This window comes from Rattus rattus, chromosome 11 (assembly GCF_011064425.1).
Source record: "Rattus rattus isolate New Zealand chromosome 11, Rrattus_CSIRO_v1, whole genome shotgun sequence".
NCBI classification, from domain to species: Eukaryota; Metazoa; Chordata; class Mammalia; order Rodentia; family Muridae; genus Rattus; species Rattus rattus.
In genome coordinates, this window is record NC_046164.1 from 43062687 (window position 1) to 43076662 (window position 13976).

General features: G+C 38.3%; 1 protein-coding gene across 2 annotated transcripts in view; it reads right to left on the minus strand.

The window, feature by feature from the left end:
* Positions 1–6809, minus strand: part of Arap2 (ArfGAP with RhoGAP domain, ankyrin repeat and PH domain 2) — a 131728-nt gene extending 124919 nt beyond the window's left edge. Inside the window, exon 1 of one of the 2 annotated variants that reach the window (XM_032915862.1) lies at positions 6647–6809. In XM_032915862.1, the coding sequence (XP_032771753.1) occupies positions 6647–6764 (118 nt within the window). In that variant the 5' untranslated portion in view covers positions 6765–6809. The remainder of the gene's footprint in view (positions 1–6646) is intronic. The other variant, XM_032915864.1, reaches the window with a different exon arrangement.
* Positions 6810–13976: the final 7167 nt, after the last annotated feature.

A 13976-nucleotide genomic window follows, 5' to 3' on the forward strand; every position in this document is an offset into this window, starting at 1 on the left:
CCCTCTCAATACAGAACTGAAGCATCCACACCGTGGTCTTTCATCCTTCTTTCTATACTCCATATTGTCTGTGAGTTGTAAAATGGGCATTCTGAGCTTTTGGTCTAATATCTACTTATTAGTGATTACATACCATTTATGTTCTTTATTATATAAAATAATGCTTTGTAACCCAGCTACCAAGGTAAAACATGGTATAAAAGCTAAGTGACCTTCAGTAACATATCACACACGACTGGTGGCATAGTCTCCAAGGAGCAACCAAGACAATAAGTCAAGTTAGATTTGACAGATAATGGAGCACGGACTAGAATAAATGTCATACAAATGGTATCGAATAATACATGAGTCCATTCAACAGAGAGAAGGGATTTATTGGAGGTCGTTGAGAAATGTATTGGTGAAACTGTAAGGGAAGTTAGTTCAACTCCTACACAACTGCATTTGGCACCATCAAAAAAAGGGGGATAAGTGATAGATCTTGAGAATGAAGGACAATGTTAAAATAAAATTGAATCGAGGATGGCAGATCAGAACACTGAGCAAGGACAACACAAGACAAAAAGCAGCAGGAACCACCATCAGCTCTCAGACTTAACTTTAAAAGGAGCATATCGATACTTTTAAACTTACAAGGCAATTATGAGAAATATGGACAGAAAATATCCACTAACCACTTTGAATTACAGAAAAAAAGGGAAACCAAAAACCACTTCTGGATAACTAGCAAGGAGGAGAGACAATTGAGATGTCTGTGTTTATGATTGATACAACACTCTGGGAGCAGAATTCAGTAATAACACAATAGACATACAAGAAAATTAAAATGACATACATGGACAGTCAAAGTATCAGTGTACTAAAGGGAATAAGGCATTACTGACTCATGCATGTTAAGCCAAAAATGAATAGCCCAGAATAAAAGGAACTTTGGTCTCATAAACTGACCATGAAAAATGGCAGGGCAATGCAGTTCACAAAACACTGCCCATTTTCAGGGCACTGCATATCTTAGTAGACTAACAACAACATATGTGCAAAGACAACCTCTGTAAGAAAGGAACCATAGATGTAGATAAAAGAGATGAAATGCAAAAACCAAACGGAAAGCTTTATGCTTAATGAGAGCAATGGCTCCCAAACTAAACAGGAGAGGGACTATCAAAGGTAAATAAAAAACAATAAATAAAGATAAATAGATATATAGATAAGTAGATAGATAGATAAATAGAAAGAAAGGAAGAAGAAAGAAAGGAAGGAAGGAAGGAAGGAAGAAAAGAGAGAGAGAGAGAGAGAGAGAGAGAGAGAGAGAGAGAGAGAGAGAGAGAGAGAAAGGCAAATGTCATGGTTTCAATATGGTTGGCCTAAGGAATGGCACTATTAGAAGGTATGGACTTGCTGGAGAAAGTGTATCACTATAGGGGTAGGCTTGGAGTCGCTCCTCCTAGCTGCCTGAGAATGCCCAGTCTGTTCCTGGCTTCCTTCAAATGAATACATAGAACTCTTGAATGTTGGTTTCATACAAGGTATTTCTGCCAAGTAACCTAAAACATGGTTACTTTGCTGAATATTCATAAATGTTTCAAATACAACTATAACAAAATAGACTTTGTTGTTTTTGGATCACAGCCAGCATATTATCTCAATCTCTCCATAATTAATTTGAAATTGTCAACTGCGTGTATTAAGCATATATATATTAGAGCAGTACTAAACTGATCTATCCCTAGGGCAATTTACCTCCTGAGACTTCCAGGAATAATGGGAAATAAGCAAAGAATAAGGAAGGATGTCTCTTTGGGGGCTGGGGACTAATCTGTCATTTATTTTAAACAGTTACATGTCTCCACATTCACTACAGCTCACAGCAAAGAATAGGCTCTATGCATATAAACAGAACCATTTAAACTATAATTTTGTGCCAAGACTATTTTATACAACAGCAGTGAGGGTCTATGACCTTCCCAGCCATGGGGTTTGGACCAGGTTTACAGTACCAGACATGTATTCCTTAATATGGAGTGGCCCTCAATTTGATAAAGCTCAGAGAAATTTTCAGAAATGTTTTAAGAAAGCATATAAGAGGCAAATGTGGGATGGGGGGAACTTAAGAAATGCTATCTTCAGCACAGGATAGCCACTACAAATGTGATTTCATTAGAGCCACTCTTACATGCACTGGGTCTTGACGAGACTGCTATATCAAATGGCAATCATAGATGGAGAAGGGTCTCATGGAGCCCTATGACTAACTGTGGAAAATTTTTTAAAACTGTTGGATTCTGGGTGAGGGAGAGTCATCTTTAGCTTTGCATGAAATGGTTAGGCCATTTGGTTAGGTTTGAATAGATAACTTCCATACTCACGGACACACAGATGATCCTAGTTAAAATCAGTGTAGAGAAAACATCACAGAGCTAAAGAAGCCACTAATTGCTTCAGAATAGCCACTCAATTTTCAGAAAAGTTTACAAACACATATAGAGTTTGAAACTGGGCAAACGTCTGAGTAGTACTGAGTAGCTGTGTGTGTGTGGGTGTGTGTGCGTATACAAATGCCTGTCATGGTCTCAATATAGAGGTCAGAACATAGCCTGCAGTGTCACTACAGGTCTTCTGCCTTGTTTGTGACAGGTTTTTATTCACTGATACAGTAGCTTGTCTGTCAATGTCCAGATTCTCCTTTATTTGCTTCATATTTTGCCATAGCAGCACTGGAATCACAAACTTCTTCTACCCCTGGCTTTATGTGCACTCTGGGATGGAACCCAAGTTCTTGTTCTTGCATAGTAAGTTCTTTACAATTGAGCTAGTTCCCTAATCCCAGAAGTATGTTATTATTAGAATAATATTATTAGAATAATAGAATATTATTAATATTACTAGTGCAAAGTAGAGATTTCTGCATTCCTTTGTTCAAAAGACATTATTTGTAACATAATATTTTAAAGCAATTTAGAATTCTAGCATGGTCCTATAAGAGACTTCCAGAACCATACGGAGTACTCAACAAAGCAGAGAGTCACTTTTAACAATAAGGAGGTTGCAAAAGGGAAGAGACAGAAAATATTTCATAATTTCATGCTCTGGCCATGTTGTTCTTGTAACCCTTCTTCTTATACCAGGTCTAATATATTGTTTGTAATTTAAAAGCCTCTTAGGTATCTGAGTCAGAGCTCTCTTGGGGGACTGAGTGATCCAGTGTCTGCAATGTGCTCAGATAGACAGAAACGCACCACCTACAAATGACAGCCAAGATGTGAGAGCAGTGCTGGACACAAACCCCATCAGAATATTCATCTCTGCTCTAACCCTGAGGGCTATGTCCCCATAGCATCACCTGCTTAGAAAAAGTCATATAGGTAGCAATGAATAGATATACAGATGACTGGAGGCCATAATGCCATGAATCCCAAAATAACCACCTTATTCCGGAGCAATAGGATTCAATATGAAATTTCTCTCTGAGGAAGACTAATTTCAAAGTAATACTATTTTAGCATATTGCAAATTTAATTAAGAAAACAGCAATATTTTTATCACGTTAACCCAGAATAATCAAAACATTGGATATTTTAAATGTTACAGATGCCAAACTGTAAGAGTGTTTTAGGTATGATTTACAGAAGAGGCTACTCATACACAATGTTCTATAAAACACATCAGGGTAGAGGCAGTCAAGAATCTATGGGGTAATTTATAAAGGAACGAGGGTGGCTGTAGGCCAGGTTAGTGATCTCTATTCCAATGTTGTTTTACTGTAACTACCAGGTGAACTTGAATAACATGATTCCTGTGGTCTGTGTACTATCTTCAGCAACCTTAGCTTGGAGGTAAAGAAGGGTAACAGCCATGCTCTGCATGGCTTTGGGAGTTACAGTCCTGCAGTATAGTTTCCACAGTACCAGGAAATACTATGAAAGCTTCCAGGGGGAGGGAAGCAATTAACAGTCAGTGGTGGCATCTAGGAACCACAGGAATGAGGAAAATGGGAAGATGGCCACAGGGCACAGTAAACGGCATGCCCATGTTGATGGAAACCAACAGCAGCCTAATTGGACTTCAAGTCCACTCAACAGGAGGGAACAATGCCTGGTACAAGAAGGCTAGCCAACTTTCCAGGGCTAGTGAGGTTGTAGAAGACAATCTACTGTAGCCACTTTGCTAGACTAGCATAATTTCTTACTACTCTCTGAATTTTATCCTAATAATCACCTATAAATATAGCTACAACCCCTTGTCAAAGAAGCTTCGTTTTAAAGTAAATAGAGAAAACAGCAGGAAACCTCAACTAGACACAATACAGACATCAATGGATGGTGAGGAGCCCAGCTACATCTATATGACACTCCTGCATCTATAGTTTAGGCTACAAGGTCGAGAGGGGTTAGGAAAAATGTTAAGAACCAGAAGACCAGGAAGTCTGCTGCTGTGACACTGTCTCTCCCAGAAATGTCTGCATAAACAACATTTGAACAATGGAAATACCAACAGACATGTTACATGAAAGGGAGAAAATTCCCACAGGTCCACAGTACTGGACAGGAACTACAGACAACTGATTGTTGACAGAGAAAGTTAGTCTCTTCCAGGGATGAGTCCCATAATGGTTAACCAATATAAATTGGTTATCCCGAAAATCATATACACACAGACAAAAGCTGACTCAGCAGGTTTATTTATATATTTGTAAACACGTGTGTGTGTGTGTGTGTGTGTGTGTGTAATAATTGGGGAAGAGGAGGTTATCTTGAGCTTCAGGGTAGAAACATGAAAGGAGTCTGAGAACAGGTATTTGGGAGGGGTTGGATCAAGGAAAAAAAGGGAAGAAGCACTGTGATTTTATTTTAGTTAAAAATGTATTTAAAATTAAAAAATAAATAGAAATATGAGATGTTTTCTACACTATCCATATACAAGATCAACATAATTTGTTATATATTATAATATGTCCTATAAGCATTGTTATTTGATATTTTTATGCTATGTTTTTGGGGGCTTAGCGTGGTGTTTATGCTTTCAGTAACAACATAAGCTTCTAGTTTGGGCTCATAAATCATTAGTAATCAAAGTCTGAAAAACACTATTCCCTGACAGGCAGCTGAACACACGCACTATTGATTACCTTCAGTAATAGTGAGAACTTTCTCAATATATATATTTATTGATCACTTTCTTGGTGCCACATGCTAACACATGTCCTGGAATTGGACTAGTCTAAAGGGCAATGCTGCTGCTGCTCAGTGGTTAGCATCAGAGTTGTTTCCATCTGCTGGTAGATGCTCTCATGTTTAAAATGAACAATAATCATGCAAGGTGCATTACAAGGTTGTTAAGATGCTGGATTTGACAAAATGCCTGGTATATACACAATACTCAGTAAGCTCCTCATAGATCATTATTTAAATAGAGCATACTGGGACAGCACTTTGCTAGAACTCAGGCCAGTTATAAATCTACACAAACACAGTTCCTAATACAAGGTAAATATCTTATTATTTTATCAGGATGTAGCCTCACCTGTGCTATTTAAACCTAGTGTGGTTTACAGCCACCTATATCATGAGAATCAACCAAATGTGTGAGGCAGAACATTCATTTCCCAATACTTTTCCCTCCTGTACTAATCAACTTTAGAAAATACTCTTCTGTACACTTTTAGACTCTGCAAAACACATTTCACATCTCTGCTGTTGGGTTCACATTTGCATGTGTGTATACATGTATGTTTGTGTGTGGGCCTACAAATATATGTGCTTAGGAGTAGGGATACACATGCACCTTGTGCATGGTTAAGTCTGAAGACAACTTGCAGGAATCAATTATCTCTGTCCACGATATGGTTCCCAGGGATAAACTCGAGTCATCTTTCTCAGCAGCAAGCATTTCTCTCTCCCCCACATGTCACCTTTGTGTCAAGAGTCACAGAGTTGATGATTCCCATAAAAATAATACAGTGAGAATAGTCAGCCCAAATCTGTGACCCAAAGATTACTAAGCCAGTGTATCTGGCTAAGAACTTCCTTGTCTATGTTGCCCTAAAATCAACTTGTTTATAATTAGGACATTTGCTTTTTACTATTAAATACCTACTTTGCATTATCAAGATCACACACTGAAACGGTCTCTGTGAGAGGATATTTTTGTCCATTTTCCACTGATATACAGCCATAGCTTAAACAAACGTCCTGTACTTAATAAATAGCTTCCTACTAAATGATTTTTCTATGAAACAATAACCATACAGAGAGCAACTTGTCAGTTTTAACATTAGGTTAAACATGTTAGGTTTTAACATTATGCATTCAAAAAAACTCCCTTTAAAATATAAAGTATTTGAAAGCAGTAGAGTTAAAAGTGGCTGTTGTTTTCTTTACCTGTTTTATTAGTCTGCTTTGTGAAAAACAAAGGGCTCTAAGTGTGTTTCCAGTGATAATGAAATTATCTCGGACACAGATATGTTGGTGTGCACCTGAACTCTCAGTGCTTGGAGAAATGAGGGCAGAGGGTTCAGAGTTCAAGGTCAGAGTTCAAAGTCAGTGTGGACTGACACTGAATTCTGTGTCAGACTGAGTTGCATAGCCAGATTCTTACAAAAGAGACGGAGGGAGGAAAAGAAAGAGAGAGGGATGGAAAATAATCTTACCTTCTTTTTCTACTCTAAAAACAAAAGTCCTTTGTGTTGTAACAATTTCAAATTTGTTGTCTCCTTGGGCCCGTACTGTGGATATGGCAGTGAGGGGGATTATTCCCTTTGAGTACATCTCCTGCAGTAGTTAGAGAAGATGAAGACAGATGAGTAAGAAATTCTGAACATATTATAAAATAATAAAGACCTAGTATTCAAAAAGTTTTTCTTCAATGATTTCTATATACATTTTTAAAATGACAAACACACTGACTTTCAATGCTGCCAAAAAATAAATACGAAACTTCCTGTGCTTTTAAAAGAAAATAGTCTTTTCAATTTTCTAGATGTCTAGATTCAAAAGGCAAAGCAACAAATACAAACAACATGGATAGACCAGCAATATACCCTTCATAAACCCAGAATTACATTCTCTAAACTGGTCTGGTCACAATGATTCCATGGTGTTTGCAGGCATCTGCTGGTCACAACAGGAACTGTTACAGAACCATCTCAAAACACTGCTAGATCATACTGAGAACAAAGTCTACCTAAGCAGCCTGTCAGATTCATGAATTGACCATATCCTCAATGCTTTGATGATAAGTTTGGTCTCATGCTGAGCCACGGTTTTCATTTCCTAGTGAATAATGGATAAGATAAAGCCAGACATGGGAGGCTGGGATGAAAGGACAGTCATGAGCTAGAGGCTAGCTTGTACTACAGTGTAAGAAGACAGCTCTGAAAAACAGTAACAGCATATGAAAAAAGGTGCTTCATCTGCGGGAAATCAGCGTTCACACACATATTATAATTTGGAGTCAAAGGTCATCAAAACCCTGACTGCTCTTCTCTCAATCTTCACTTTCCTAAGAATCCACAAACTACTGGTAGAATGATCTTCAATGATTTCAACAACTTATTGAGTGTGAAATATTAATAATGTTCCATGTTAGAGACTTCACGTTCATTCATTATACGTTCAAGAAACCAGGCAATTTAAGTTCAGAAGCGAATTCAAATTTTGGGGCATGTTAGTCAAAGACATAAATCCTCAATTCCTTTTAACAGGCAGAGAAGTGTTTTATAAACATGGTGAAATCTCATCCACACTTGTAGAAAATTTAACTTTTACTAAATTGCTAAGTGGGCAGACAGAATTCTGATGAGACAGAATGAAAGGAAAAAAAAACAGACAGACATGGAATATTGTAAATAGATGATGCCCCTCCAAAACATAAATAAATAATAAAGAACACAGAACTGTCAAGAAAGATGAGCCTGTAAGACCATCCTCACATCCAGGTCTGAATATCAGAAGAGTTTACGTAGGCCCTTTATGGATCTTCCATTCCCTCCCATAGTAGTGGCTACATTTTATAGTTTGAATACGTAAATCTCCTTCCAGGGTCATGTATCAAGAACGTGGGACATGCCTGTTAACAATATTTTAGAAGGCACTAGTAAGTTTAAGTAGAGACTTATAGGGAAACACGGGGGTCATCACCAGTATATTTTAAAGGTTAAACCAGGCCTGGTCCATCTTTCATCTCTGCATGTTAGCTACTGAGACATGGGTTCTACTACACATTCCTGCCTTCAGAACCAATGGAGTCAAATACTTCAAAACTACAACTCCACGTAAATCTCTTTCCACTCATGTCAGATATTTTGTCACAAACACAAAGTCTGAACCAGTGATTCTCAACCTGTGGGTTGTGACCCCTAGGGAAAACCCTTGTCTCCAAAAATATTTACATTGTGATCCAAAACAGTAGCAAAATGACAGTTATAAAGTAGCAACAAAAACAATTTTATGGTTGGGGTCACCACAATATGAGGAATTGTGTTAAAGTGTCACAGCATTAGGGAGGCTGAGACCTGTTGTTGTAAACCAACATAAGACAGAAACCCAAGTTATCGTATGTGGGAACACAGATACTCATATTCAAGAAAAGAGCTTAGGAGAAGAATGTACTGAACAGAGAACACACCTCTCTCAATACCCCTCTCCCCTCACTGGCAGATGAGATCAGCAACACTGTATTCTTCAGGAAGGATGGGTCCTCTCTGATTACCAACCTGCACCTTATGAACCAAGTATCTTCCTTAGTTTTATTAACAATGTCTCCTTCACTCTTCTTTCCTAACACCACTTCCCTGAATTGATGTATATGTCTATATCCTGTTCATACAACATTCTAAATACATACAACATGTAGGCTTCAGTTCCTACATCTTCTCATATAGCCCACAAGGAATATGTCATTTACATGTGACTGAGGAAAGTGAATAGGTCCCATCCATGCTCAACTCTGAATGGTCTTCACATTTAAAATGAATCCTTCATAGTTCAGCGTAACTCTGCTGAACAAATTCTTTCTGCTCAGATTGTTGTCTCCAAACTTCATCTTCATTGTGGGAATATGGTCAAGAAATGGAGTCGGATGAGAAGAATTCTGAGGGCTTAATACAGGAGTGAATTTACTTCTGATTATTCATTATTGTTTGCTGTTTCCATTCAATTAAGTATTTAAACTGTCTTTTATGTGCCTCTACAGAGAAAGACGTTTCTGTCATGTTGGGCTTGTCCTGGTAACCATACATAGCTTGAAGTCATAAGAACTTCACTCATCTGGTCTTTCTTAAGTCTGAGTCTCCGAAAGGCCGTTGCCTAAGACTTTGGTCTGCTCCATTTATCAGTTCCATTCTTTCAGGTCCTACCATTCCTAAAGCAGTGACACTCATCAGTGCAATTTAACAGTGATGTGGCTATTTACTTTATAATAAACATACAGTGGAGTTTAGATAATAATCAAATTGTCATGACCTGCAATGATCTTATTAATTATGCCTTCCTATGTAGACTTTACATCATTCAACTACTTCCCTTACCAACTTTCTTATCATCATTGCTACAGAAATTGTTTTGAATGATTGAATCCCATGGCTAATCACAATTATACCAAACCATGGCAGCTCGTTTTTACTACTTTTGAAATTTCTTTTCTCACTTCTACTAAACCTAAATATGACTACACATCTTTATAATTTATGAAGCCTCATTTATTATAACACTCCCCTAAATTGCCTCTCTGCTTTCAACTTGTTTTCCTCACAGAGTCCCTCACACATTACAGATCAATCTTCACCCAGCAGGAGTAAACAAAGGTTTATGGAGAACACCAAAACTACTTTGGTTTTAAACGTAAATTAATTTATTTATTTATTTATTTATTTATTTATTTGCTTATTATTTATTTAGGTATATGTGGGTGGGCATGCATGTGCAGGTCAGAGCAAAACTTGATGGAGTTGATTCTGTCCTTCCATTGTGTGGATCGCGGGAATGGAACTCAAGTCCTCACAGTTGGGCACAATCACCTTTACCTGGTGAGCTACCCTACAGGTCCTCATGTAGGTTTCAACAGCTAACAATCGTTTCAACGGAAAAAAAATAGCTAAAGAGGTTCAAACAAAAAACAAGAAGGGACGCAGAAAGTGTGAAAACATGGCAGCCACATGATCATGGAGGTTATTACACAGAAATGCATGACACTGTTGGTTTATTGAAGGGAACTCTGGAAATCTAAGTAAGTTTAAAGGGACAATATGAGGGCAAATCTACACCACTACACACTGTAGAAACTGGGAAGAGAGAATACCTTCCCACTGTCAGGCAAGTTACAGAGATGGAAGGAGCAGGGCTTTTTTATAGACAGCTTGTGAACATGTTTGTTATATGAATGCCGTGGCTGACACCAGGCAGTGGGAATTTTAAATGTCTAAAATCATTTACACATCGTTACCCAGGGGTTCTTTTTTCAAAAATTCTACTTTCCTAAGAATTATAATAGCTTAGAATAAAACTCCCTAATGAGATAACTAACAGTTTGTTCTGTACTACCTCTAACCCATTTGTCAGGGAAGGAAATCCAAACAACATTGAAAAAATAGGAAAAAAAATAGAAAAGGAAGAAAAGATTAGCAGGCAGCTCATTAAAAGAAAACTGCATGCCTATAAATAACAATGACACTATATTTAACAGGTAATAACTTCTCTTAGAAATGTGCAGAAAACAAAGAAATGATCAAAAGTATTTTGCAAACTAAATACTGTGTCAGTTCAACCCCAGGGAGCCAGAGGTTACCGAACGATTCATTTATAATCTATTAGGAGATCTCAAGTAAAACTTGTGATTTTTTTTCAACACTGTAGGGTCGACTGTATATTTCTCTTGTAACAACAATATAAAGACAACACAGAGTAAAAACAAAACAAAAAATAAATAAGTAAATAAATAAATAAAAGATGGATAGCAGGCTCAATAATGCCTGTTTCCTGAAGTGTGAAATTTTCCTTAAAGAAATTTTAAAGCACCCCTTGAGGTTTTACCACACAGATATCTAGGTTAAATCTGTCATTTATCTGCCACTTTCAGATGATGAAACAACCACAGGGCAATTATACCCACCGAAGAGTAGGATCGGGGGTGGGCTAGATTTCTTAGGGGCCTCAGTGTGTGGATGACACTGTTGCTGTAATACAATGGGGAAGTCCTCATGGAAGAATCATTGGGTGATGCTGAGGAACATAAAAGAAAACCAGAAAATGAACCTTCTGCAATATCATCTCCTGATGCCCAACCACACACTTAGGGGCACATGGAGACATTCATGATTCAGATGTTCTATTCACACAACTGCTAAGCTGTACAGTTAGCCAGAGCATGAGCTGTGATCAGTAAGAGGGTGTCTTTTCAGAGGGGCGCCAGTAGAAACTGTGCTCTTCTAAGAAACAACTCCCAAAGGGTAGGATGTTTTGGCAAGATAGAAATCAATCATCTTTGTCCAAGTGATTGAAATGTCTGAAGAGGTACACAACTGCAATGTGTTTTAAAGAGTGGTGCTCAGTTAAAAGATTTCTGGGAAATCACACGAATATAAATTTTCAATAACATTTTTGTTGCATGAATATCTGATATGACAATAGACTCACTGCTGTGCAAGTATGACAGACTCTAAGATGTTGGAGAGAAAACCAGTCGGCTTGGACACATAGCAGAAATCCCTCCTTAAAAGGGACTAGAGAAAAACCATGAGACAAGAAAGCCTCCCCACTCCTGAAAACATTTCCTCCGTATTGCAATAACACCAACATGACCAGACATCTAGGGACAGTGACAGTTTCTCCCAGGTCACTCTGGTTATGAGCCTAATCTTGAACAGCGAAGCCGTATTCTTCGTAGGCTTTTGCTTCCTTATGTCACTGTTTCTGTCTACTTGGTCTTATGTTCATTTCATTATTTCTTTACTTAAAGTTAAGTAGAGAGGGAGGTGGGAAGGATCTGGGAAGAGTTGTAAAAGAGGCAAAGGACAAGATTCATACATTGTATGAAAAATATAATGAAAGAGAAAACCAACAACAAAAGATGATGCCCTCAGGTCTCAGGATATAGAATTCCCCGTGGGTATCATGGACACATGTGACACACCACAAAGGTGAAATACATAAACAAATTAGAAACAGGTGACAGAGAAAGTAATGATTAGAAACATTTATGCCACCACAAGCACATGTTGAGTACAGGTGAGATTTTTTATGTATTTCTTTCTTTTTCCATTTCTTTCTTTAGAGGTTTTTTTTTTTTTTACATCCCAGACTTTATTGCTCACACTGTCTACACTGATTGTTCCACATCCCATACCTCCTTTCCCTGTCTCCTCAAGTATGTCCCCTCATCCACCTGAACTCCCCATTCCCTGTGTCCTCCAGTCTCTTAAGAGTTAGGAGCATCTTCTCTGACTTTGTCCAGACCCTGCAGTCCTCTACTGTATATGTGTTGGGGACCTCATATCAGCTGGTGTATGTTGACTGGTTGGTGGCTCAGTGTCTGAGCAACCTCAGTATTTCTGATGGTTTCATTCGTACAAATGCACAAGCTAGGATACAGAGGACTGATCATTCCAGCTATAAAATACAGAATTTGTTCTATTTAACTATTCATACATACAAACACAAGTATATATTGGCAAATGAAGTGTATACACAGGTAATATTTTTTTACTGTTTTCAAATATAATAACAAAATCCCCACAAATATTTCAGCCTATCGTTCCTAAGAAGAAGGACATTTTCAAAGCTTAAAAAGACATTCTGAGAACCCTGTCCAAGAAATATCCCTCTGCTATTCTCACCAACAGAAAAGACGTTCAGTAGGTTTTAACTTCACAGCCCTGTCAATGCCATTTCCCATATCTCTCTTTCACAAAGCTCATTCCCAACATAACCAGAAAACACTACATGTTTTGTGATATGGCCAAAACTTCCTCCTTTCTTGCATATGCTTCTGAAAATTCTTATTCTCCAACATTTCTTTATGTACAAACTCCTTTTCTTCCAAACTCATAGCAATAGGATCCCATGCAAACCTTCGCATTCCCAGAAAAGGGGACAATCCCTCCTAGCTTTTCTTTTTTTTTTTTTTTTTTTTTTTTTATTAACTTGAGTATTTCTTATTTACATTTCTAGTGTTATTCCCTTTCCCGGTTTCCGGGCAAACATCCCCTTCCCTCCCCCCCTTCCTTATGGGTGTTCCCCTCCCCACCCTCCCCCCATTTCTGCCCTCCCCCCGACAGTCTAGTTCACTGGGGGTTCAGTCTTAGCAGGACCCAGGGCTTCCCCTTCCACTGGTGCTCTTACTAGGATATTCATTGCTACCTATGAGGTCAGAGTCCAGGGTCAGTCCATGTATAGTCTTTAGGTTGTGGTTTAGTCCCTGGAAGCTCTGGGTGCTTAGCATTGTTGTTCATATGGGGTCTCGAGCCCCTTCAAGCTCTTCCAGTTCTTTCTCTGATTCCTTCAACAGGCATCCCGTTCTCAGTTCAGTGGTTTGCTGCTGGCATTCGCCTCTGTATTTGCTGTATTCTGGCTGTGTCTCTCAGGAGAGATCTACATCCGGCTTCTTTTATGTATGTAGGTGCCCTTGTATTTGGGGCATAGATATTTAGGATTGAGAGTTCATCTTGCTGGATTTTTCCTTTGATGAATATGAAGTGTCCCTCCTTATCTTTTTTGATGACTTTTAGTTGAAAATCAATTTTCTTTGATATTAGAATGGCTACTCCAGCTTGCTTCTTCAGACCATTTGCTTGGAAATATGTTTTCCAGCCTTTCACTCTGAAGTAGTGTTGGTCTTTCTCTCTGAGGTGTGTTTCCTGTAGGCAGTAGAATGCAGGGTCCTCGTTGCGTATCCAGTTTGTTAATCTATGTCTTTTTATTGGGGAGTTGAGGCCATTGATGTTGACAGATATTAAGGAATAGTGATTATTGCTTCCGGTTGTATTC